Source organism: Notechis scutatus, chromosome 1 (genome assembly GCF_049901735.1).
Source record: "Notechis scutatus isolate UNSWTSFEM ecotype Mainland chromosome 1, rNotScu1.2, whole genome shotgun sequence".
Lineage (NCBI taxonomy): Eukaryota > Metazoa > Chordata > Lepidosauria > Squamata > Elapidae > Notechis > Notechis scutatus.
This window is the reverse complement of record NC_142009.1, coordinates 337,114,293-337,142,147: the sequence shown is the minus strand read 5'-3', so window position 1 is coordinate 337,142,147 and position 27,855 is coordinate 337,114,293. Positions and strand designations below refer to the sequence as shown.

The 27,855-nt window shown below is 38.0% G+C and overlaps 1 protein-coding gene across 1 annotated transcript; it reads right to left on the bottom strand.

The window, feature by feature from the left end:
- Window positions 1–2,184: 2,184 nt before the first annotated feature.
- On the bottom strand, window positions 2,185–25,082 carry LOC148133574 (vomeronasal type-2 receptor 26-like). Its single transcript, XM_087965352.1, has 6 exons — window positions 24,958–25,082; window positions 24,263–24,557; window positions 9,760–10,596; window positions 4,674–4,892; window positions 4,015–4,144; window positions 2,185–3,157 (listed from the first exon to the last, which is right to left on the bottom strand). The coding sequence occupies exons 1-6, from the start codon at window positions 25,080–25,082 to the stop codon at window positions 2,253–2,255; spliced, it is 2,511 nt and encodes an 836-aa protein (XP_087821478.1). The 3' UTR covers window positions 2,185–2,252.
- Between the last annotated feature and the right edge of the window lie 2,773 nt (window positions 25,083–27,855).

Sequence of the window (27,855 nt, the reverse complement as noted above, 5' to 3'; positions counted from 1 at the left end):
ACGCTAATTGGCTACTTTGTACCCTCTAAACTGACCTTATGCACTGTAATTGGATGCAACTATGTGTCCACTAATATTTCTGCTCATGTAACATAATGATTGGATAGAATTCACCGCTTATGACGTATCACTATGTGTTTTTAATAAAAGAGCTTCCCGAACTTGTGATCGGGGCAGTTCACCCAAGATAGAGCCGGCCTGGTGTCTTTCTTGATGCATTCGACCACCCAGTGAGAAGCCTTCCTAATGCGGAGCAAAGCCGCAGGATATATTTCCTCTCTAAGTATCTATGCAATGAGTAAAAACCCAGAATTATTATCAGCCACGATTGGACATTTGAGATCCTCTTTTCAAGTCTCATCAGAGTTGGTCAGGCTCTGGATCCATACATTGCATGTAATGTGTGTGCCAGAGCAAAAATGGCATTGTAGATATTGTAAATTTTACCTGTCATGCTTGTTTCAAAAGTGTAACTTGCCAATCTGCAAAGTCTCCTTTCCTGTACATGTTTTCCTCGCTTTGGAGGGATCTTTCCTGATTGATGGATCTTGCAGCCAAATATAAATTCCCACCAAAGAGGAAGAAAGAACCTTGTGGGTTCAAGGGGTCTAAAGACAGGAGGAAATGGCTGAATCCTGAGACATCCCCGGTGTGGTCCCTGAAATTCAAGCCCCCATGGAAAGGCTTAACCAATAACAATACATCTTTGAATTCCACCATACTAAAATACCAGTGAAGGCCAGTCAGATCTCCTTCTCTTTGAGCACTGGCATCACAATAGAGATGAAATGTTCTCCATCGTCACTTTCAAGGGCCAGAAGTCCAGCCCAGTTCCACAGGAAATGCAGGAGCAGCTGGACCAAACCCACATACTGAGGAGATTCCTTGGGATTAATCTGGAAGAAGAACGGATAAATGCTTCTCTCTCCCTGAGGAAACAAAGCTGACACCGAAGTAGAGAAAAAGAGATTATTTTTTCAAAGACAAAGTAAAATCTTATGGTGACTTTAGGGGTCACCATTGTTTGGATGATGGCCCCAGCAGTCAGGCTCATTTGCAAAAGCAAATGGTGGATCAGAGTGGGTGGGTGAGTGGGTGGCCACCCAGTGCATTCAGCAGGCCTGATCGCTTGCCTTACCTGCATGCCTCTATCTCTATGGTAAAAAGTTGCCTCTTTCTTTGACACTTCCAACATTCATTTGAAATAAACATATATTCTAAATAATTTATCTGGTGTGAAATGCCACCGATGCATCATCTTATAAAAAATTCTTTTAAATGATAGTTTAGCATAAATTTTAAACCTTTCATCCACATATTTTTCCATTGTTCATGCATCACACTATATCAAAAATTCATTGCCCACTGAATCATACAATGTTTTACATGTTCACTTTCTAAATTCAATTTCAATAACATTTTTATAAATATCAGTAATAATATGCTCATCACTACCACTTCATTTTTAGCAAAAAACCCACAACCCTTTATTATCAGATTTAAATTGTTCTTTCAGTTGTTGATATGTAAAGCAAAAGTAAACATAACCTTCTAGTTCAAGTCCTTTCCTCAAGTTTCATATAGGTTCACCAGAGTTGAAAGATAATATTAGTTACCATACATCTATCAATCTGGCTTCGCCACCATTTCTTTTCTTTTAGAAAAAGCTTCTTGATGGGACATCAAAAGAGGCAACTTTGTATAGAACCTTGTTTTATATTTATTCCAAACTCTTAGTACGGAACACATAGCAAAGTGATTATTAAAATCAACATTAACTTTAAAACACCACAAATAACTGTGCCATCCAAACCTTAATTCATGGCCCTCTAATACAAGGAGCCTCTTATTTTGGAGGTTCACCCACTCTTTTAACCAGGCCAGACAGCATGCCTCAAAATACAATTTCCGGTTGGTAAATAAAAACCCCCTTTTTCCTTAGCATCTTGTAGTAGTTTGTATCTAGTTCTGGGTTTTTTCCTTTGCCATATAAACTTAGAAATATCTGAAATAAAAACACATCTTTAATAACTGGTTTTCCTTCCATACAGGGCATTGGACCTCACTAAGGTGACGTTGAAAACACGAAAAAACAAAAAACTGACCACAGGAATATTATAAGCAGTTGCAGAACTTGATAAGGAATTATTTTATGGACAAATTCCTCTTTCACATCATCATTTATTAGAAATCTTGTCACATTCTAAACATGCAACAAAGACAAATATAAATGAGGCAACTCCTAGCATTAATTAGAAATTCTTGTTCCTTACTATATTTTCTCTACAATTCAGATCAGGCCTCAGCAGAATAATGTAGCATTTGGGGAAAAAGATACAAGCCAAGAGAGCAGCTCCAGAGGCCAAAATGGAGAAGATCTCCACAGCCACCATGGACTTCCCTTTGGTGCTCAGGTATGTGGGGAGGAAGGAGATCCAAACACTGCAAAAGACCAGCATGCTAAAAGTAATGAACTTGGCTTCATTAAAACTATCAGGCAATTTCCTAGCCAGGAAGGCCATTGTGAAACTGATAATAGCCAAAATTCCTAGGTAAGAGAGGACACCATAAAACATTACAGCTGAGTGTTGCTTACATTCCAAGATGATCTCTCCAAGCAAGGAGTGAAAGTCCAAGTTAAGAAATGGGGGAGAGGTTCCCAGCCAGGTGGCACAAAGGACTGCTTGGATCAGGGGACAGGCTATGACAATGGAGTTGGTCAGTGGTTTTCCTAAGAGTTTCCTTGTCTTGTTCCCTGGCTTGGTGGCCATGAAGGCAAGAACCACCATAACAGTCTTTGCCAACACAGAGGAAACTGCAAGGGCAAAGAGAATGGCAAAGGCAGATTGTTGGAAGAGACAAGTGATCTTCCCTGGTTGACCAATGAAGAGGAAGGAGCAGAGGAAGCAGAGCAGAAGGGAGACCAAGAGGATGTAGGTGAGATCTCGGTTGTTGGCCTTGACAATTGGTGTGTTATGGTGTTTATAGAAAATCACCAGGACTGCAGAAGTGATCACAGAGAGGAAAAGACCAAGAGAAACTAAAATATATCCCAGGGTGTCTTGATAGGCAAGAAAGTGGATCTTCTTGGCAATACATTGGTCCTTGTCCTTGTTGGGAAATTGGTCTTCTGGGCAGGGTTCACAGTCAGCTGCATCTGAAATCAAAAGTCTTGTCTAAGGATTTCTTGAGCAACTACCATGCATATTTTCCCTTTCACAAAGGTGATACAAAGGTTGTCTTTCTGTGTTGACCTACGCACAAAGGGAATAATGAAATAACCCACTGTAATATTTATGGTTCATCAAAAAGAGCAAATAATCCTCCATTTATGATGATCGTGGGGATAAGATTAGCCAGAGACAAGGATTTATTCCATTCCAGCTCTCCATTCACTCGACACTTCCATGAATATTGTGCCATTCAGTCTGAGATTCCTGCCTGTTTTTTCCACCATTTTATAATGGAACACAAACAAAACTGATAGATCTGTTATCCAGAAACATTGCTGTTTTGTTTGTGGGTACATTATCCCTTCCTTAACGTCTCTGCTTTGTACCTCAAATCTGTTAATTCAGATGTTTTTTGCTCCCTGCTGCTCTATCAAATTGACATAGATCGACGGATGCCTTCTTTCTCAGTCAAGTTTATTTCCTCAGAGGTTGATAGTGCTGATGAAAGAAGTATATTCTGAGTAATAAAAATTAAAGCTTATACTGCTCATCCTACATCCTCAGGAAAAATTGGAAGGCTGTTTTTGCAATTCGATGTTAGAATAGCAGTGGAAGTCCAAGTTGGACATTCATAAATTCTGCCCTAAAGTTATCTTGCATGGAAGTTCTGAGGATCGAGAAAGATGGACTTTGTGGTCAGGGCAGTTTAGATAGGTAAATTGAAAGGTTTTGCTGAAAAATATAATTTTAGATCAATCTCATAAAAAATGACAATCACAAAAAACGACTTAATGAATGTCTTGTTTGATACTGGAAGATTTACATTTGAAGTCTTGTCTACCTGTCTTGTTAGAAATGCTCCTTTCTGGACAAGCACCACACTGGTAGCAGCAAACCTGCTTGCCTTCTGGAACTCTTCTCCTCTCTCCTGCATGGCACCTCTTCATGCCACACCTGGCAAAGGGCACCTTCTGAAAGAGAAAAGAGAAATACTTGAGATGACCTAAGCTGCATTCATTATTTATCCCATTCCTATTCCCTTCCTTATTCCTATTTCTACATTTAGAATCCATTCTAAAGAAATATATTGCCACCGTCAATCAGAAATCAAGAACAATCCTGAGGTCATCAGGTCTGGCACATTTCTGACACACCCATGGATGTGGGAGATTGGATCTAGTATCTCAGCCTGCAGAGGAAGGATGAGATCATTTCTGAAAGAAAGAACTGTGAGGATACAACTGAGTGGAAATTGTCGTTGGAAATTACTGCTGCTTCCTGTAATTGCATCCCGCATTTCAAGCAAATGATGTTCCCAAGCCTAACCCTTTGTGGAATGACACAAATCAGACCTCAAATCTATCACACGCAAAGCAGATTTTTCATCAAATGACTGCCATGATTTCTGGCTTAATTTATTATTTTTCAAGTTAGGAAGATGTTCTGCATTTCAGGAAGATGAATCCTTCCCTGGACTTACAATGTTTCCTTGCAGCTCACCTTTGTGGCCCAGATGATTCCATCAGATTTAATGGTGAAATCCTGGCCTGGGGGAGCCTCAGGATTTACTTGCCCAACCTTCATGGGGACATAAGATCGATTGGGGTAGAGTACCCAATTGAGAAGTTCATAATGAGCAGATCCCAGTCCATCTTCTGAGAAGGAGACTTCATCTCCAGCACTGTTGTTGAACTGCACGTTCCTCAAATAGGCAAGAATCTGAAAGAGAAGAGACCTTCAGGTATTGGAGTATTTGGGCTAGAGCTAGAAATGAGACATCATGGCTTCTACCATCACATAATGGCCATCTTGAGAAGTTGAGTTTATATTTGAGAAGCTAGTTCCAACTCTTGGTGGCGATCTGAGGAATCAGGCATATTTAATTCTGAAACTAAAAGTTTCCCCTTTATCACTGGGCCTGCTTTCAACTCCAATTTGATGAAAATACAAGTTTCGCCCAAGTTCTTGTTAACTGATAAATGAATCTTTGAAATGAATATTTTCTATCAGAAGCATGGAATATTCCAATGATTTTCTTTAGCTCTTTGTCAAAATCTGCAGAATGCAGGAACCATGTTTGATGAACTGGGCCATGTGGAAGGAAGCATCTGAGCTGGTTGGTCACTTCACTATTCAGAGAGGTCCAACATTTTAGCCTTTGATGCAGGAAATTCTGGTGAATTTCAGACCAGGAATCCATTAGGACCACTTTGAATCTTGTTCTTTGCTAGGATTGATATAGAAACAGAATCACAGTATTGGAAGGGACATTGGAGGTCTTCTAGTCCAACCTCCTGCTCAAGAAACAGACCCTCTACAGTTTTAGACAACTGGCTATCCTGTCTCTTTATTTTATTTTATTATTTTTTATTGGAAAAAAAAACATTTATTTGACATACATTTAAAACAGACAAATCAACATACATATATATACAATTTTTTTCCTCAAAATTTTTATTAATTTTCAATAAACAAACATACACAAACCAAACACAAAACATGAAAACATAAAACTTCTTTTTGGAAAGTGGCTTAGTCCCGGGTTACATCTTTTTGTACAGACATAAATTCAAATTCATGCTCACTTTTATATATCATTTCATATCTTATTTACCATTCTATATTTTCTATATAGCTTCTCCCCTCTTTTCACCCTCTTAATTCTATTTTATTTATTTCATCTCAATTTGAATAATTATACTTATATCTTTTGTCTGTTCTGTTTCAACTATCTATTATCTTTTCTCATTAACACAAAATTTCTCCTGTAATCACTGATTGGAGTATGACGCCTTTATATCTTTCCCCTAAATTTAACACTTAAAGTAATACATAATTTTCATTCAGATTCTGCTTAGTACATTCTAAAGCTACGTACTATATTTTAAAATAAGAAAAAATAATAAGTTTATAATATAATTAAAACAATAATCCATAGCAATTAAACTCTATCATTAAAATTAATATTCATTTAAGTCTTAAACATTTTACACACTGCTTTTAATATTTTATCCCATTTTATAGTCATATAATGTTCAAATTTTCAAACATTATTTGAAATACAAATACAATAATACAGTCTTATGTACTTTTGCAGAATCTCTTTTTTAGTTATATTTTTACCCATTATGTCTAAATAAATCCTGTTTCTTTACATCTTGTTTCAAACCTTTGTAGCTTCTCTTCCCTTTTTTCCTTCTTTGCTTCTCCAGTCTAGCCTTTTTACCCCCTTGTTTCTTGATCTCCACCCTCTTCAGTATTCCTCTTTTCTGTTGCTTTCTAAAATTGTATCGACTTTTCACCTTATTTTTCCCTTTTTTGGTTGTTTTTTTAAGTCTTAAGTTCTCCATTCTCTTTCCCCCCTTTGCCTTTCTTCCCCAGTTAAAGTTGCTTGTTCATTAATGATAGCTTCTTCTTCATCCCAATCTTCTTGTTCTTGTAATTTCCGATAAGTAGAAATCGCCATTTCTAAGAAATGGAAAATGGAGCCAAAAGAGCCCTTCCCTTCTTGTTCCTCTTCTTTATACTTTTTAAATTCCATTTTCAGTTCATCGACAAGTAATGCCATTGTAGAATTTTTTTTAAACAACCCCAATGTTTTTAATCTTTCAAATAGTAATTTCCAAAAGTCCCAAAGTCACCAAGCAATCCAAATACAAACAGACTGTTTCTTTTAACACTTTCTTCTTTTTACACTTTCTCTTTCTGGGGTTACAATTCAGTTGCAAAGTTCCAGTTAAAATGTATCTTTTAGAAGTCTTGTTACAATTTAGCTCTAATCTTGTAAATTCCAAGCAGCCTCCTCCAGCAAAATCATAATATTAATTCTTTTCCTCTCCCTTCCCACTTACAGCAAAAAAAAAAAAAGTTTGTTTTTTTTCCAATGTTAAGAAATCTTTATTGTCCCCTTGGCTTTAATTTTCCGGTAATTACCTGGTGATGCCAAAGTGGGTTTTTCCGATTTCTCAATCATTTGCTGTCACCGTAAGGAAGGAGAGTGAGGGAAAAAAAACTTTCCCTTTTCACTTTCATTCGCTGCTTTTCCAGATCTCTTTGGGAACGATGTATCTTTGATAAAATTTAAATTCCAGGGTATTTTAAATGTTGCTTGTTATCCCGGTCAGCCAAAACTTTCACTTTCTCAGCTTCGTCCTGCACATTCTTATCCAGATGAGAGCTTTTTGTGGCAGCCATTGCTGACCGCCGTTCCACCGCTTTCGGAAAAGAGAGTTAAGCCAGCTGAGGAGGGAGGTTGCGATTCCCCTGGACCCCTGCTGGATCTCCCCTATTTTCAGTTACATCTACGGGGTAACTATAGCCACAAATCCGGGTGGATCGGGGCACTCCAGCGGCGAGCGCAGCAGAAACCGCGCACAATCGCGGATTCCTGCCACCGCCGAAGCCCTGCAAACCAGAAGTCCATATATATACATTTTTTAGCATATATTGAACAATGTTTAAAATTTCTTTATCTTTATCCTTGATGTGATCTGCCTTGTTACAATAACTCCTTCATTCTTGTAATGCTTTAATTTATCTATGTAGTTTGTAATTAAATGCATGTCTCCCATCTTTTCCATAACTTATCCACATGTCAAATATTATCTTTTCTTTAACCACTCATACCAAATGTTCTATCTTTCATAATAATCACTATCTTGTTTTTTTTTTTAACTGTTTGGTTAGGCTATCCATCTCAGTGCATTCATGTATTTTTTTAATCACCATATCCTCTGAAGATATGTTAAACAGTTTCCAATTTTGTGTGTAGCTTTTTCTGGCCGCAGTTATGATATGCAAAATTAAATATTGGTATTTTTTCTCCATGTTTAAATCTATCATACTTAGCAGAAAGGTTTCAGGTTCAAATTTTAAATTTTGTTTTGTTATATTTAAGATCCACTTTCTAATATTTCTGGGCACATGGGCAAGTCCACCACATGTTGAAGTATGTTCCTTGCACATAGTTACATTTCCAACAATTGGGTGGCAGATTGGGGAACATCTTAGCCAGTCTCGCAGGAAGTAGGTGCCAATGATAAACAATTTTATATAATTTTTCTTTATACAAGACTGACATAGTTATTTTATAATTTATTTGCCAAATGTGTTCCCACTTATCTAATTCAATACTATGACCCATGTTTTTAGCCCAAATTATCATACATTCTTTAACTGTTTCTTCTTTTAATTTATAATCCAAAAGGTATTTGTATATTTTACTAATTGCTTTCTTTTCCTCTCCTTGCCATATTTTATCTAATTCTTGTGGAGTCATATGAAAGCCAAATTGTTCTCTATCTTTTTTGTAATGGGTTTGTATTTGTGCAAAAGGCCACCATGCTATCTCTTTTCCTTGAATTTGTATTTGGTTCCTATTTTTCAGCTCTCCAGTGTCATACAGTAAACCTTTATACCAAACAATATTTTCATAGTCCAATACATTTAGGTGTGTAACTGCTTCCAAAGTAGATAGCCAAAATGGAACCTTTGGGTAGTAGTTTTTTTTTTTTTTAATCTTTCCCCAGATATTAAACAACACATTTCTTACATGATGCCTTTGGAAGTATGAATGTTGTTTAGATTTTCCATCGCACATGAAAGCATGCCAGCCAAGTTGGAGATCAAAACCCTCTAGTACTAATAACCTTCTGTTTTCCAGTTTAACCAAATCTTTAAGCCAATTTACTATAGCAGCATCGTAATATAATTCGAAATCTGGAAGGCCAAATCCTCCTTTTTTTCCTGGCATCTTGTAAGAATTTATACTTCACTCTGGGTTTTTTCCTCTGCCATATAAATTTGGATATAGATTTATTTAATTCTACACAAAAATTCTTCTCCAACTTGACTGGCACTATTTAAAACAAAAACAACAATTCTGGCAAAACATTCATTTTTACTATTGAAATACATCCCAATAACGATAACTGAAATTTAACCCAATTGTCTAAATCTTTAGATATTTGCATTATTAGCTTATTGTAATTATCTTTTTTAATCGACGAGCATCTAGCAGTCAACCAGATCCCTAGGTATTTTACTTTATTTACCACCTGAATACCTAATTTGTTCATTAGTTCTTCCTTCTGCTCCTTTGTGCAGTTCTTTGTTAGCACTTTTGTTTTTTCTTTCTTAATTTTTAACCCTGCCACCTTTCCATATTCTTCTATTTCTCTTAGTAGTATAGGGCTCGTTTCTAAGGATTCTTCTAATATAAATGCCATATCATCAGCAAATGCCTGAAGTTTATATTCCTCTTTTTTAATTTTAATTTCCTGGCTCTTCTTAAATGACTCAAGCAGTGCGGCATCTATGACTTCTAAAGGTAAACCATTCCTTAAGAAATTTCTCCTAGCTTCTACATTGCTTCTCTCTTTTGTTATTTTCCATCCATTATTAATAAGAAGCTGTTTTCAGAGAAGAAGCTGAGTGACACAACAAATGGTAAACTAAAAAAACAGGACAGGGTCTCAGATGAATTGCTATGGGAGCATACACACATTTAATCAGTAACAGAAGTAATTCATATGGAGAGCTTCCAATCTAAGCATCTGTGGACTGAGTCAAAAGCCAAAAAAATTACCTGCCATGACTGGACATTTGAGATTCTCTTTCCAAGCCTCATCATGGTTGGTCCAACTCTGGATCCACACATTGCATGTAAAGCATGTGCCAGAGCATAAACAGCATTGAAGATATTGTAACTTTCACCTGTCATTCTTTTTTCAAAAGTGTAATTTGGCAGATTCTGCACTTTCTCCTTTCCTGTACATTGTTTTCCCCCCTTTGGAGGGATCTCTCCTGATTTATGGATCTTGCAGCCAAAGCCAATTTCCCACCAAAGAGGGAGAAAGACGTCTCCTTGAGGGTTCAAGGGGTCTAAAGACAGGAGGAAGTGGCTGAATTCAGAGATATCCCCAGAGTGGTCCCTAAAATGCAAGATCCCATGGAAACGCTTTATGTATGGCAATGTTTCTTCAGATTCTTCCATGCCAAGTTTCCAATGGGAAGTGAAGATATAAACTTTTCTTAATGATATTTTTTTGAATCTTTCAAAAAAAAGTATCGCCCCTATTACTGTGATAGTAACAAGTGTTTCTCCAAACATAATAAACACTTCTGCTTTAGACCAGGTGTGGAAATTGAGAATAAACTTGTTTAGAGTGATTTGAACATTACCAAGTTGCAGCATTAGTGTGAAGGCCAGGCAGATCTCCTTCTCCTGGAGCATTGGTGTCAGAGTTGACACGAAACGTTCTCCCCTGTCATCTTCAGGGGCCAGAAGCCCAACCCAGTTCCACTGGAAATGCAGGAGCAGCTGGACTAAACCCACATACTGAGAAGATTCCTTGGGATTAATCCGGAAGAAGGAAGGATAAACTCTTCTCTCTCCCTGAGAGAACTCAAAGCCAACACCGAGCTGGAGAAAAACAGTTTCTTTTTTCAAAGACAAAGTAAAAGTTTCATGTTGACTTTAGTTGTTCCCATTGTGTGGTTGATGGTCTCGCAATCAGGCTGACTCTCTTTGACTGGCAAACTTCATCTCCTTCCCTTAGCCATTTTTATTGGTTTTCAGAAGACAAGAGAATAAACCAACAACCTGATAAAGAATAAATGGCACTAAAATGATGGCTACCCTTTAATAAAGAGTAATCTAAGAGTCACAAGCTCATTATATGCACTCCCCCAAACAAAAAGCCACTTTTAGTTTCATCTTTGGCTTCTGTGTGTGCTTTTGATCTTTCTCTATTCCACACTATATCCAATAAAGGTCTCTTACCTGTGGGACTTTAAAAATGCTGAAGATGGAGGTCATCAGCCTTGACGACTTGGCATTGAGACCACCAATGATGGAGAGCAGGCTTTCCTGCAGGTCACATTTGTAACCTGGAACCACTTGGCCTAGTGAGGAGAGCATGGAGAGGCTGTTTAAGGAAATATCCCTCTCCCTCTGGAAATGGCCATAGATGTGGAAGCCAAGGGTGATGTTGGGGAGCAGAAGAAAATCCTTATTGACCTCAGAGATAGCAAATATCAATGCAAGGAACTGCTGGTAGTTATTGGTAACTATTCTGTAGTGAAAAAAACATTGGGGAACATTAAAGGAAACCTTGTATATGGCTGTAGAATTTGCTTCACTGTTTGGGGGGACTTTTGAGTGCAGAAACTCCCAAATTTCATTGAGTTGGATTTTTTTTCAAAGGAGTTTCCTTGGCTAAGGTTAGATTAGTTTGTGAGAAAGGAGAGAAGCCTTCCCATAGATATCATGGACTGTTTTATACTCTCTATCATCCCTGCCATATTCAATTTGCTGCAATGACTGAAATCCTTTCCAACTGCTCCCCTTTCACTGTAATTATTTAAGGTCTCTCTTGGAGCAGCTTCTTCAGGTTTGGTAAAGCTTGCTGAGCACAGGACTACAATTGGCAGGGGTCACCTCATAGATTTACTGAAGGCCATTATTCATGGGCAATGCTTATTCCAACACTGTGAGGAATTTTTTTGTACCTCCTGAACACTATAAGAGTGTTGACCTTTTATTTGAATTTTATACCACAAATTACTGTTGAGATAAATATTATGATTTGAGTTTTTCACTAGACCAGCACAACTTCCCTCTTGATTTTTGTTGTTTATCATCTTCCTGATGAAGAGATTGAGAATTCTAACCTATTTTAAGAGTTTGCTGATTTATCAAGAAAAGCACAAAATGTGCACTACACCAGGACAGTGCAAATATTAGAAGAAGTATTTCTGAAAAAAGTCCCCGATTTTAAAGCAAAGAGAATAATTATCTGTATGTTTCCCCTCCAGCTGGAACTTACACAGTTTCTAAAACATGCATCACTGTATTAAAGTCAAAGACAGGAGACTTTGCAATGGTTCCCAAGGGCAAAATCCCACCAATAATGAGATCACCAGGCCTGTAGTAGCTTTTATCTAACTCAATATAATCCCTGAACACACACATGGTTTGCAGCCTCTTTTCTGTAGTTGGAACCAGGAGCCAGAAGACCATCAGCATCAACAGTAGCATGACTCCTGCCTGGTCATTCTTGTCTTCTTCCCTTCTAGAACAGAAATCACAGTTTATGCAGAAAGTGATTTACAGGTTGCTCCTGAAATCTCACTGGAACTTTAGCAGATCAGATACCACCTGTGCCTCCTGGAGGTCCCCAGGACAAATTTATAGCAACCATGTTTCCTCTTATCAGTGCTTGGGCTGTGACCATACAGGAAACAAAGGCATGTGAGACTCTTCAAACCCAGGAGTGAGCTCTTTGCAAGACTAGCTAAGGTGACACGTTCTGCCCCACAACTGGTGAACTCATGATATTTTTCAAAGCAGATTTTATCCTTGAAGATCTTTGTGTCTAGAAATCCACAGACGATACATGAAGAATGCCTGTTCTTCTGATAATTACAGGGAAAGGCCATTGCCCTATCCCCTTAGTAATAGCTACTCTTCATGCAGCAGAATTTAAAACATGTTTGTATCTCTTCCTGTAATTCACAGAGCAGATGGAGTCATGGGGAAAGTTGTATATTTGACCTACGTGAAAGTGACTCCTGAACACAAGATGGATTTTTGGCTTATGCCCTAGTTTGGTCAGAAAATAGGAGTGCTACTTGGGTATGGTGGCACAAGACAGAAATGTAATTTAAGGAGGAATCTCAGGATATTAACTGCAATATTTTTGGCAACACTTGCAAATTTTTGTTACTTTAGTCAAAGGGTAGCAATTGTTGTCCAGGTGCCTCTTTTGGTCTTTTGGGGTGCTGCTCCCCAAATTTCCAAGTCTGAAACTCTTTCCTTGAAAATTCATTCACAGGACCAGTTGGGATCGTTACTAGTGTACCTGCCTTCCTGCTGCGTGGCAACCTCCATGTCTGAGCCTCTGGGGGGCATTTCACAGTTAACTGAGGGGTCCCCAGACTTATGGTCTTGGGAAATGTGAATCTGCCATCCCTGAGACAGGCCTTAGAGGCATTTCAACATGGCCTCCATCCTTCTTGCTCAACTCAAACCAGACCAATTCCAACGTGATCTGAGGAGGAGCTATCCTGGTCCCCTTGGTCCTGGCCAGATCATGGCCTAGTGACTTTGAGAATCTTTTATGCTTCCCTCAATGCAGGAGACAGGATCTATTTGACCAGTCCACTTTAGTGACCAATGAGGTTCCAAAGGTACGGAGATAATACCCCAGGCTCTGCTGCATGGTCCTTCTGAGGCCTCGGCCACTTCCTGGGATAGGAAAGCTACTGGGGCCTTGGATGGGATGCAACCTCTATTGGTCTATGGTTCCCAACATGCCCCAGGATTCAATTGAGGGAGCTGAAAAGGATCAAGAGACATCCAGAGCTCTGCTGAAGGAACATGAGGGATGAAGCTGACTCAACATGAGCTAGAGCTGGGGTGTCTGATCCATTTCATTGAGGGCCTGATCAGGATTGTTGTTGCCCTCAGTGCGAACTGGGCGGGGGGGTGAGTCATGGCTGTGTGTTTGTGGGTGTCTGGGTGGGTGTGGCCAGGGTGCGCTTGGCCAACTTGGTGTCCCTCATGTTGTGGGGTGGGACCAGGCTGATCCCATGTCTCTATCTCTGCCTGATGCTTGGAGGGATGGCATTCCCATTGCTTGGATCCACCTGCACAGCATGGGCTGCAGAGCTCCAGTGGGCTCTATTGGGCTGCGGCTTCTTCCAGACACCATTGGCCTCCATGCACTCTCCACTTCCTAAGCATGCACCTCCTATGCGTTCCCATTCATTCCTCTCAGGAAAGCTCTGTGCCTCATATTGATGAGTCTGTACTGCAGATCTTGATGGGTGGGAGGGATTTAAACCCTGCTATTTCCAAAAAATTGAACAGTGGTAGGGAAACTTTATAAAGCCTCAAACAGCCGAATAGGTATAAAAACCCTGATATTGAACCCAATCCTTCAAAATGGTACCTTAAAAACCAACTAAATAAAATAAGGAACAAAATAAGAAAATTCCCTCCTTGAAATAATACACCCATCTTTAATCCAGTTTATCATTTTTATTAGATTATAAGATAAAATACAAAATAAAAAGTAAATAGGAAGTCATAGTAGAAGGGGGGAAGGAGGAGAGAAATGTGAGGAGAAATTGGGGGGAAAAAAAGAAGAAACATCGACTTCCAACTCTCTCTTTTGCAGTAAAAAAAAGCATTAAAATCAAACAATAACTTTTTGTTTTCCCATAATAATATAAACTAGCCATTTCTAGAAAAACACCAGTCTAATTGGTAAAACCCAAAATCGAAGTTTCATTTTTTCCACGTCAAGCACAAAGTTTACAAATGGTCTCCAGGTGGAAACCAACTACTTATATTCTTTCCTTTAACCAAAATGGTCAATTTAGCCATTTCTGCCAACTTCACCAGCTTCTGTAGCCATTCATCCATAGTGGGAATCAAAATGTCCTTCTATTTTTGTGGGTATAATAGTCTTGCTGCTGTCAACATATATAAAATGCAAGTTCCAAATTTTTTCTCCGAGTCTTTTTCCATTAAACCCAAAATAAAAGTTTCTGGTTTCATTTTTATTTTTGTTTTAAGAATATTCTGTATTATAATATGAATCTTACTCCAAAATTTCTTTGCTTTATCACAGGTCCACCATAAATGGTAAAAACTTCCTTCTTTCTTTTACATTTCCAACAATCATTTGAAATACCTTTATACATTCTAGATAATTTATCCGGTGTTCAATGCCAGTGATACATTATTTTATAAAAATTTTCTTTTAAATTATAGTTTAGTGTAAATTTTTAACCTTTCCACATATTTTCCCATTGTTCAAGCATCACATTATATCCAAAATTCTTGCTCACTGAATCATACAATGTTTTACATTTTCACTTTCCAAATTCAATTTCAACAACATTTTATAAATCTTAGCAATAATATCACTACCATGCAGTAAAATTTCCAATTCATTTTTAGCAAAATGAAACCCACAACATTTTTAAAATCTAATTTAAATCATTTTTTCAGTTGTTGATATATAAATAGATGAAAAACATAACCTTCTAATTCAAATTATTCCCTCAAATTTAATGTAGGTTCACCAGAGTTGAAATATATTATGTAACCATACGTCCATCAGTCTGGCTTCGCCACCATTTTTTTTCTTTAAAAAGCTTCTTGGGGGGAGCATCCAAAGAGGCAACTTTGTAGAGAACCTTGTTTTATATTTATTCCAAACTCTTAGTATGGCATTTCTAGCAAAGTGATTATTAAAATCAACATTAACTTTATCATACCATAAATAACCGTGCCATCCAAACCTTAATTCGTGGCCCTCTAATTCAGGTAGCCTCTTATTCTGGAGATTTACCAACTATTTTAACCAGGCCAGAAAACCATGCCTCAAAATACAATTTCAGGTCTGGTAAACCCAACCCCCTTTTTCCTTAGCATCTTGCAGCAGTTTGTATCTGATTGTTGGTTTTTTCCTTTGCCATATAAACTTAGAAATATCTGAAATAATAAACACATCTTTTACAACCAGTTTTCCTTCCATTGGAGCTCACTAAGTACAATTTAAAACATGAAAAACAGGGTTTTGATCCATGCTCACCGCCAGAGTGCCCCGAGCCAGCTGGTTTCGGGGCTAAGCCACCCCGTAGAGGTGGTGAAGAGGGGGGAGACTGCCAGCAGGGTTGAGGAGAGCCGCATCTCTCCTCCTCAGCTGGCCATTACTCCCTTTCCTGAAGGCGGTTGCAGTGGTGGTCAGAAATGGCCACCTCAAAGAAGAACTCAACCGGAAAAGAATGTGCAGATAAGATAAGAAGAGAAAGTTTTGGTTGACCGGGTTAAACTGCAAAAGCAACAATGTAAGGTACCCTGGAATTTAAACTATAAAAAAAATAACATTGTTCCCAAAGAAGATTTTGAAGCAGCGAAGGAGAGAGGAAAGGGAAAGGATTTGGTTTGTTTTTCTTCCCTTCCCTATACTGGCAGCTAAGAGACTTAAGCAAGAAATTGAAAAAAAAAATCCACTTTGACATCAATAGGCATTTAAGCTGAAAATAAAATGTCAAAGGGATAATAAAGATTTCTGGATACTTAAAAACTTTTAAAAGCAGGAAAGGAGAGAAAAAGAATAAAAGGGCAGGATCTGGAAAAATACAGTGAAACCTCCACAAGATTCCTAAAAGATACATTTTAACTGAAATTTGGCCACAGAATAATAAAACCCCAGGAAGAGAAAGTGGAAAAAAGAAGCAAGATGAAATAGCTTTGGATTATTTGGATTATTTGGTGATCTTTGGATTTTTGGTTATTGCATTTAAATGACTAAAGTCAATCGGGTGGTTGTTTAAAAGTGTCTAAAATGGCACCACTTTTAGAAGAACTGAAAATGGAACTTAAAAAATGGAAAGAAGATGCACAAGAAGGGAGAGGTTCTTTTGGCTTTGTATTTCAACTCTTAGAAATGGAGATCTAGAACTATGAGAAACAACAAGAAACGTTTGTAGAACAAGAAGACTGGGACAAGGAAGGAGCCATTTTTAATGATCAAGTAATTTTATGTGGGGGGAAAAAAGGAAAGGGGAAAAAAAGAGAATGAAAAGTTTAAGATTTGAAAAAACAACCAAAAAAGAAGAAGAATAGTTTGAAAAATAAGTATAATATTAGAAAGCAACAGAAGAGGGGATTACAGAAGAGAGAATTAGAAGTAGAGAGACAAGGGGGTAAAAGGGGGAGGGAGAAGAAGAGGGGGAAGAAGGAAAGGAAAAGAAGTTATAAAGGACAGAAACAAGATATAGAGAAACAGGGAAAAGGTATAAGAATTGAAAGTATAAGCCTGTTTAGAGATAATGGGTGAAAAATTAATTGTAAAAGAGGTTCTGCAAAGGTACATAAGATACTATTGTTATATTACAAATAGAAATAATTTAAGAAAATATGATTAAAATGATGGATAAAATATTTATTGTAATCTAGTGGAATGTTTGTTACTAAATAAATGAAATAAAGTGAATGAGAGAATGAAATTAGGAAAGGATGGGAACATTTTAATTATTAATGATTTATCAAATATAAGTGAAGAGAAATATGGAAAAAAGGGAATTAATTATGGAAAGTTTATAAGTGTTCCCAAGGAAGTATGATATTTAATTGAAAAGAAATGTTAAAGATGTTAAGATTTTAATGAATATTAATGATAGAATTGAATTGGAATGGAATGAGTGTTTTATTTACACACACACACATACACACATATATATACATACACACATATATATACATATACATATATATACATATACATATATACATGTATTAATCTGAGGTTATCTATAATATATATATATATATATATATATATATATATATATATATATATATATATATGGATCTTTGGTTATTCGGGTTTTCTCCGTGTAAATTGGAAGTATCTAGGCGACGTTTCGATGAAGTCTCATTCATCATCTTCAGGCTTCTGTCTTCAGCTCTGTGCTTCTCAGAGTGATGTGAGCTTGCAGCTGCTTCTTCCTTTTAACTGCTAGTGGGGGTGTGACTTGATTGGGTGGGGGCTTGGCTGTGTTCTGAAGAAGAACCGACCTCTTCCCTGGTCCAACACCTCAAAGCCACAGGACATGAGATTGACTTTAAAAATACCAGAACTATCGCCAAAACCGAACACTTCAACAACAGAATAATCAGAGAAGCCATAGAGATAGAAAAACGCCCACACAGCATGAATAAAAGAGATGACACCTCCCGCTTACCAGCCATTTGGAAACCCGCCCTCATGAACAGACGAGTACCTAACATGATGAATGACACCAGACCCACACCCACGAGGGCCACACAAGATGCCACCACCACACTTCCACGTAAAAAGCAGACTCACACCCACACAGAAGATGAGACACGACCACAGACCAGAAGCCGCACTGCAGCTGCATCATCACTACCCACTTCAAACCCCTCTGAGCCATACATGAAGCGAACTGACCCCCACCATGAAGATGCAGCACAACCACGAACTCGAAGCCAAACAGCAAGATCACAGCTCACCAGCTCAAATCCCCAGTAACTAAGACCAACCTGAGCACAACCAAGCCCCCACCTGAACAGAACACACCTCCAGCCAATCAGAACATGGCCAACCCCCCCAACCAATCAGAACACAGCCAAAACCCCAACCAATGAGAACACACCCCCACCCAATCAGATACTTCCAATCTTACGCGGGAGAAAACCCGAATAACCAAAGATCCATATATATATATATATATATATATATATATATATATATATATATATATATATATATATATATATATCCCAGTTTTTACGCGGTTCTCTCCGCGTAAAATTGGAAGTATCTAGGCAACGTTTTGATGAAGTCTCATTCATCATCTTCAGGCTTGTGTCTTCGGCTTTGTGCTTCTCAGAGTAATGTGAGCTTGCAGCTGCTTCTTCCTTTTAACTGCTAGTGGGGGTGTGACTTGATTGGGTGGGGGCTTGGCTGTGTTCTGATTGGGTTGGGGTGTGTTCTCATTGGTTGGGGGTTTGGCTGTGCTCTGATTGGTTGGGGGTTGGCTGTGTTCTGATTGGCTGGGGGTGTGTTCTGTTCAGGTGGCGGCTTGGTTGTGCTCAGGTTAGTCTTAGTTGCTGGGGGATTTGAGCTGGTGAGCTGTGATCCTGCTGTTTGGCCGCGTTCATGGTCGTGCCACATCTTCATGGTGGGCGTCAGTTCGCTTCATGTATGGGTCAGACCCATACATGAAGTGGGTGTGAGTCTGCTTTCTACGTGGAAGTGTGGTGGTAGCATCTTGTGTGGCCCTCGTGTGTGTGGGTCTGGTGTCATTCTTGAACAAACAAGTACCTAACATGAAGAAGCCCACACTCATGCTACCACCACACTTCCACGTAGAAAGCAGACTCACACCCACACAGAAGATGAGACATGACCACGGACCAGAAACCGTACCGCAGCTGCATCACTACCCGCTTCAAACCCCTCCGACCCATACATGAAGGAACTTCCTTATTAAACAACTGATAGGCATGAAATTTGGTGAAAATTTTATAGGATTTATTAAGACAATTTATAACATGCAAATCGCAAAAATATTAATAAATGGGGAAAATACAGATACCATAAAGATAAATAAGGGAGTAAGACAAGGCTGCCCCCTAGCTCCTCTATTGTATATATTGGCAGAAGAGACTCTCTTAGTACAAATTAGGCAAAAACAAGAGATTAGAGGACTAAAAATTAAAAAAGAGGAATTCAAACTCCAGGCATTCGCCGATGATATGGCATTTATATTAGAAGAACCCTTAGAAGCGAGCCCTATACTACTAAGAGAAATAGAAGAATATGGAAAGGTGGCAGGGTTAAAAATTAACAAAAAAACAAAAGTGTTAACAAAAAACTGTACAAAGGAGCAGAAGGAAGAACTAGCAAATAAATTAGGTATGCAGGTGGTAAATAAAGTAAAATACCTAGGGATCTGGTTGACTGCTAGATGTTCGTCGATTAAAAAAAGATAACTATGATAAGTTAATAATGCAAATAAAGATTTAGATAATTGGGCCAAATTGCAGTTATCGCTATTGGGACGTACTTCAATAGTAAAAATGAATATTTTGACAAAACTGTTGTTCTTGTTTCAGACAGTGCCAGTCAAGTTGGAAAATAATTTTTTTGTAGAATTAAACAAATGTATATCTAAATTTATATGGCAGAGGAAAAAACCCAGAGTGAAATATAAATTATTACACGATGCCAAGAAAAAAGGAGGATTTGGCCTTCCAGATTTTGAATTATATTGTGATGCTGCTATAGTAAACTGGCTTAAGGATTGGGTTAAATTAGAAAATAGAAGGTTATTAGTATTAGAAGGTTTTGATCTCCAACTTGGCTGGCACATCTTCATGTGGGATGGAAAATCTAAACAACATTCATATTTCCAAAGGTACCATGTAAGAAATGTGATGTTTAATATCTGGGGAAAGATTAAAAAAAACCACTACCCAAAGGTTCCATTGTGGCTATCTACATTGGAAGCAGTCACACATCCAAATGTACTAGATTATGAAAATATTGTCAGGTATAAAGATTTATTATATGATACTGGAGAGCTTAAAAATAGGAACCAAATACAAATGCACAAATACAAACAAATGCAAATGCACAAATACAAACCCATTATAAAAAACATAGAGAACAATTTGGCTTTAATATGACCCCACAAGAATTAGACAAAATATGGCTAGGAGAGGAAAAGAAAACAATTAGTAAAACATATAAATATCTTTTGGACTACAAATTAAAAGAAGAAACAGTTAAAGAATGTATGATAATTTGGGCTAAAAACATGGGTCATAGTATTGAATTAGATAAGTGGGAACACATCTGGCAAACAAATTACAAATTAACCATGTCAGTCTCATATAAAGAAAACTTATATAAAATGGTTCATCGCTGGCATCTACCTCCTGCGAGACTGGCTAAGATGTTTGCTCTAGTGTTGTTATGGTTGAAGCTAAAGTATTCATTGACAGGTAGGACATTGCAATGTATGATTTTATATACTATACTTAGATCAGACTGAAGGCGGCGTAGTTCTAGGTTTTCTAGGTCTAGAATTTCGAGTCTGGTGGCATAAGGTATTCTGCAATGAGTAGAGGAGTGGAGAACTCTTCTTGAGAAATATTTCTGGACTTTCTCAACTGTGTTAATATCAGATACGTAATGTGGGTTCCAGACTGATGAGCTGTATTCGAGTATTGGTCTAGCAAATGTTTTTTTTTAAAGAAGGATTTTTATTTTTTATTTTATTCTTATTGTTTGGATCATCAACAAGGTCTTGACTATTCAGTCTGTATTTTATTTTCTGATTCTTTTTGCCAATATGTAGGACAGAGCATTTATTTGTTGAGATTTGAAGTTGCCATTTGTTTGACCATTCTGATACATAGTCAAGGTCTTTTTGAAGGGTAGCAGTATTGTCTGTGGTGTTGAATAGCTTTACATCATCAGTGAAGAGAATGCAGTTGCTCTTGATATGATCACAGAGGTCATTTATGTAGAGTATGAAAAGAGTTGGTCCTAGAACACTGCCTTGGGGGACACCACTGTTGACAGGTACAGAATTTGATAGGACGCTCCCAATTTTGACCATTAGTTGTCTGTTTGACAGGAATGCTTCTATCCAGTAATGCAGGTGTCCAGAGATACTGGAAGATTTTAGTTTTAGGAGTAGTTTGTCGTGTACCACTAAATCAAAGGCTTTACAGAAGTCTATGTAGATTGTGTCTATTGCTTTGCCCTGATCGAGTTGTGTAGTCCATATGTTTTTGCAGTGTAAGAGTTGCAGATTACACGATAGTTTTTTCCTGAAACCAAATTGTTTACTAGAGAGGAGGTTGTTTGTTTCTAAGTGGAGGATGATGGATTGGTTAATAATTGATTCCACAACTTTACAGGTGACGCAGCATAAAGAGATAGGTCTGTAATTTTCTTTTCTTTTTTTAACAAATTTTATTGATTTTCAAAAACAATACACCAACGAACAAAACATAAAACATAGAAACATAAAACATCTTTTCTGAAAGCAGCTTGATCCCGGGTTACATCTCTTCGTACAGACACGAATTCAAATTCATGCTCATTTTATATACCATTCCATATCTTATTGCCATTCTAAATTTTCTATATAGCTTCTCCCCTCTTTTAACTTTCTTAGTTTTATTTTATTTATCTCATCTCATTTCAGATCATTATGCTTATATTCTTTGTCTGTCCTGTTTCCAGCTGTCTATTATCTTTTCTCTTTAAACAAAATTTCTCCTGTAATCACTAATTGGAGTATGACGCCTTTATCTCTTTCCCCTAAATTTATAACACTTAGTATAGTACATAACTTCCATTTGGATTCTGCTTAGTACATTCTAAAGTTACACACTATAATTTAAAAAGAGAAAAAATTATAAATATATAATATAATTAAAACAACAATCCATACCAATTCAAATCTATCATTAATATTAATATTCATTTAAATCTTAAACATTTTGCACATTACTTTTCAGTTAAGTATCATACTTCTGTGGGAACACTTATAAACTTTCCATAATTATTTCTCCCCCACTTCACTTATATTTTAAAACATTGTGTCATTAAAATGTTCCCATTCCTTCCTAATTCAATTCTCTCATTTATTCCATTTCCTTCCTTTTGTTCACAAAAGTTTCACTGAATTACACTGAGTATTTTATCCCACTTTTTAATCACATGTTGTTTCCAATTTTCTAACATTATTTCTAATACAAATATAACAATACAATCTTATGCACCTTTGCAGAATCACTTTTTCAATTAAGTTTTTACCCATTATCTCTAAATAAGTCCTGTTTCTTTACATCTTGCTCCACACCTTTGAAGCTTCTCATCCCTTCCTTCCTCCCTTGCTTCTTCTCTCTGCCCTTTTTACCCCCTTTTCTCTCCACCTCCATTTCCCTCTTCTGTATTCCTCCTTTCTGTTGCTTTCTATCATTATATCCACTTTTCACCTTATTTTTCCCTTTTTTGGTTGTGTTTTTTAATCTTAAAGTCTCCATTTTCTTTTCCTCCTTTCCCCTTTCTTCCCCAAGTAAAGTTACTTGTTCGTTAAAGATGGCTTTTTCTTTGTCCCAATCCTCTTGTTGCGCAGTCCTTTCTTGTAGTTTCTCATAGGTACAGATCGCCATTTCTAAGAATTGAAATTCTTTGTATTTTTTAAATTCCATTTTCAGTTCATCCACAAGTGATGCCATTGTAAAAAATTTTTTTTTCAAACAACCACCCAAGTGTTTTTAGTCATTCAAATATAATTTCCAAAAGTCCCAAAGTCACCAAAATATCCAAATACACACAAGCTGTTTCTTTTGACACTTTCATCTTTTTTCACTTTCTCTTCCTGGGGTTACTGTTTAGTTACAAAAAATTTTTTGGTGTTCAGAAATACTTATTATCCCCTTGACATTTAATTATCCAGTTTAATTACCTATTGATGCCAAAGCGGGTTTTTTCCGATTTCTCATTCATTTCTGTTCGCTGTCAACGTTAGGAAGGAGAGTGGGAAAAAAACAACTTTCCCTTTTCACTTTCATTTGCCGCTTCCGAGTCTTCTTTGGGAGCGATGTATCTTTTGCAAAATTTAAATTCCAGGGTACCTTAGTCGTTGCTTTTTGTCCCAGTCAGAGAGATTGGTCTGTAATTTTCAACTAGGCTGGGGTCTCCCTTTTTGAAGATGGGGATGACCATGGCTCATGGCCATAGGTTTGGCAAGGAGCTGGTCCTGAAAGATTTTTCAAAGATTATGCTTAGAGGTTCTGCTATGGCAGTGGATAGCTTTTTTAAGAAGTAGGCACATATTCTGACCGGTCCAATAGATAGAGATGGTTTTAGATTGCGTAGTGCTTTTTCAACATTGTCTTCTGTAAAATCGATATACATTAGATCATTGTAGTTGTCTGTGGTTCTACTAGGAAATACTGGGCATGATCCATTGCTGTTTACAAATACTGAGCCGAAGAATGTGTTAAAGATGTTGGCTTTAATAGTGTCGTCATTGCAGTCTTTACCATTAGGTCCTTTCAGGGGTGGATAGACCTTGAGTCTTTTAGTTTGTTGTTTATAAAATTGTAGAAAGCACGGGTGGAATTGGTGCGTAGAAGGTTTTCTTCTTGTTTAATGTGATAATTGGTGCATTCAGTTTTTATCTGATGTTGACTTTAGGGGTCACCATTGTGAGGTTGATGGCCCCAGCAGTCAGGCTGATTCACACTGAGTTGGAAACTTAATCTGTTTCCCGTCTTAAGAATAGCCACCATTTACACCAGTTACACATTTGTATTGGTTGAGGTACATCAGAAGAAAAAAGAAAAAACTTCCAATCTGATACAGAGAATACATGGCACTAAAACGATGGCCACCCTTTAATAAAGAATTAACTAAGACTCACATGCTCATGATGTGCCTCCCCCAAAAACCCGACCTCTTTGCCTTTGAGTAACTTTCTGATTTCTATCTACTCCATACTGTACCTCTTACCTGTGGGACCTTAAAGATGCTGAAGATGGAGTCCATGTGCCTCAATCCCCATTTGGGATTGAGGCCACCAATGATGGAGAACAGAGTGTCCTGCCAGCCACATTTGTAACCTGGAACCACATGGCCTTGTGAGGAGAGCATGGAGAGGCTGTTTAAGGAAATAAGTATCTCCCTCTCGAAATGGCCATAGATGTGGAAGCCAAAGGTGATGTTGGGGAGCAGAAGAAAATCCTTATTGACCTCAGAGATAGCAAACATCGATGCAAGGAAGTGCTGGTAGTTACTGGGTTGGATCCTATAGTGCGAAAAACACAGGGAATATTACAGTTAAGGTTGCTTTCTTGTAGAGTTTGCTTCGGTGTTTGGGGGTGGGGGGGCAGCAACATCCAAATTTCATTGGGTTTAGGGTTTTTTTTAAGATCTTTCTTGGCTAAACCTGAATGGCTTAGTGAGAAAACAGACAAGCCTTTCCATTCATATCATGGGCTCTTTTATACTCTGCTATTATTCCTCCCATTTTCACTTTGCTGCAATGATTATAATGCTTCCCAAACATTCCTCTTTCACACTAATAATGTAGGGTCTCTTTTGGACCAACTTCTTCAGGGGTGATAAACATTGCTGAGCACAGGACTACAGTGGGAGTCACCTCATAGATGTACCAAAGGCCATTATTCATGAGCAATACTGATTACAAAGCTGAGAGGGATTTTCGTAACTCCTGAACTCTGGAGTTACTGTCCAGATTAATATTGAAATTCAAATTCTTCACTATGCGAGCACAGCTTCTAATGTACTCTTCATGTTTGTTGTTTGTCATCTCCATGAGGAAGAGATTGAGAATTCCAGCCTATTTTAGGAGCTTGCTACTCAATTGAGAGAAGCAGAAGATGTCTACTTCACTAGAGTAGTGCAGAATACTAGAGGAAATATTTCTGAAAAAGGTCCTAGAATTTAAAGCAAAGAGGCCATTTATCTGTATGTCTGCTCTCCAGCTGAATCTTACCCTTTATCTAAAAGAAGATTCAATGTATTAAAGTGAGAGACAGTAAAATCAAAACTGCCTCCCAGGGGCAAATTCCCACCAAAAATGAGATCACCAGGCTTATAGTAGCTTTTATCTAAGGCAATATAATCCTTGAACACACACATGGTTCTCAGCCTCTTTACTGTAGTTGGAGCCAGGAGTGAGAAAAACATCAACATCAACTGTAGCATGACTCCTGCCTGGTCATTCTTATCACCTTCCCTCCTAGGATAAAAATAAAGGTTTATGCAGAAACTAATTTGAAGGTTGATTTTGAAATCTCACTTGAACTTTAACAGATCAGACACCACCTGCGGCACATGGATGGCCTCAGGACAAATTTATAGGAACAATATTTCCTCTTACCTGTGTTTGGGATGTGATTATAAAGGAAATAAAGACATGTGAGTCTCTTCAAACCCAGGAGTGCTTTGTGCAAGACAAGCTAAAGTGTCATCTTTTGCCCCCATCTGGATAACCCAGACATGTTTTTACAGCTTGAATGTATCTAGAAATCCACAAGGGATACACTAAGAATGACTGCTCTTCTGATGATTACATGGGAAAAAGCATTTTTTAATCCTTGTAGCAATAGCTTCTCATACACCCAAATGGGAAAAAAAACATGCTTGTGTTTCTTGCAATGCACAGAGCAGATGGAGTCATGCTGAAGTTGTGAATTTGACCTCCTGAAAACAAGATGGAGTTTGGCCTGGACTATAGGGGGGGGGGAAACAGACCCAGGAAACTATAGACCAATCAGCCTAACATCAATACCCAGGAAGATACTGGGAAAGATAATAAAAAACATATCTGCCAACATCTAGAAACAAGTAAAGTAATAACTAGCAGTCAGCATGGGTTTGTTAAGAACAGATCATGCCAAACCAATTTTATTTCATTCTTCAACATAGTGACTAAATTAGTAGACCAGCAAAATACTGTGGACATAATATATTTAGATTTCAGCAAGGCATTTGACAAAGTAGACCACAACCTACTTCTTAGTAAGCTAGAAAAAAGTGGAATAGATAGCACCACCACTAGATGGACTCACAACTGGCTGGCAAACCATACAATGAGTAGTCCTTAATGGGTCTAAGTCTACATGGAGGAAAGTAAGCAGTGGGGTGCCACAAGGTTCTGTCTTAGGCCCATACTCTTCAATATCTTCATTAACGACTTAGATGAGGGAATAGAACTTACCAAATTTGCAGATGACACTAAGCTGGCAGGAATAGCTAACACTCAAGAAGATAGGCTCAGACTAGAACACCGGGCTGTATCTAACAAAATGAAATTCAATGTAGAGAAAAGTAAAGTCCTACACTTAGGCAGGACAAACCAAAAGGATACATATAGACTGGGTGAAACCAGGCTCAAGAGCAGTAACTGTGACAGGGATCTTGGAGTATTAGTAGACAACCAGCTAAATATGAGCCAGCAGTGTGCAGCAGCAGCCAAAAAAGGTAATGCAATCCTAAGTTGCATTAACAGAGGGATACAATCAAGGTCAAATGAGATACTAATACCACTCTATAAAGACTTAGTAAAACCACACCGAGAGTACTGAATCCAGTTTTGATCACCACATTATAAAAAGATGTTGAGATTTGAAAAAAGTGCAGAGAAGAGCAACCAGGATGATTAGGGGACTGGAGACTAAGTATATGAAGAATGGTTGTGCCATGCCCCTGGTGGAGACTGACTCTGAGGGAGATTAGGAACAGCTAGCAGGGAGTGGAAGTGTGGCTCTGGAGGTTGTGGAGGATGCTGGGGAAGGGCAGAGGCCAGCTGAACAGCCAGAGGAGGACCCAGTCCCATCCCCCATCCATCCATCCTGCACCTGGGGAGGAGAGGATAAGGGAGAGAGATGGTCTACTCAGGAGGATAGGGTCTTGATCTTCTTCATGGGCTGTAGTTGTGGCAACTGCATAAGAGTTTGGACCTGCGTACTGGTGAACGCTGGAAACAAAGCGTGTTTCATTTTGGTCTGAAGTTATCTTGGTTAGCGTCCTTCCAACAGACTGTGCCTTGTTATCTCCTTGAATTTGGTAAATACTTCTGTACCGTTGTGGAAATTTTATCATTGTAGTTTGTTTAGTTTTTTTATTTCACCTCTATCTGCTCATTAAATTCAGACTGTATTGCTTTCTTTTGAAGACTATTTTTGAGTACATTTCATCTCCAACAGTGGGGACAAGTTGGAGGCATTAAAGTGCAGCTCTGGTGGCCTAGAGTTGGAGTTCTCGCCTCACAATCAAAAGGCTGTGAGTTCGATCCTAGGCAGATCTCCTGCTCAAGCAGGGGGTTGGACAAGATTACATCCAAGGTCCCTTCCAACTCTGTTATTCTGTTATAACATGAAGAACAAGAAAGCATTTTCAGAATTGCAAGATTGTGTTAAAACCAAGCAGTTGTGAATAATTGTTCCTCCCAGAAGTGGAACAGTTCGCTATCCCTCTTAGGACTCTTTTGCAATCTAGGGGTTTTGTGGATTATTAGTTTCTCCAGCAGCTATATGGTGGCCATCTCAAGAAAAGTCTTTCTAAATGTTGTGTCAGGT

Excerpts from the sequence above, each read along its gene's own strand:
- LOC148133574 (XM_087965352.1), bottom strand. The coding sequence starts at position 25,082 with ATGACAAACAACAAACATGAAGAGTACATTAGAAGCTGTGCTCGCATA. Across the intron at positions 10,597-24,262 it reads GCATCTTTAAGGTCCCACAG|CTCGGTGTTGGCTTTGAGTT; the intron begins GTAAGAGGTACA and ends GTTTTTCTCCAG. Across the intron at positions 4,893-9,759 it reads CAAATGTCCAGTCATGGCAG|ATTCTTGCCTATTTGAGGAA; the intron begins GTAATTTTTTTG and ends CTTCTCTTTCAG.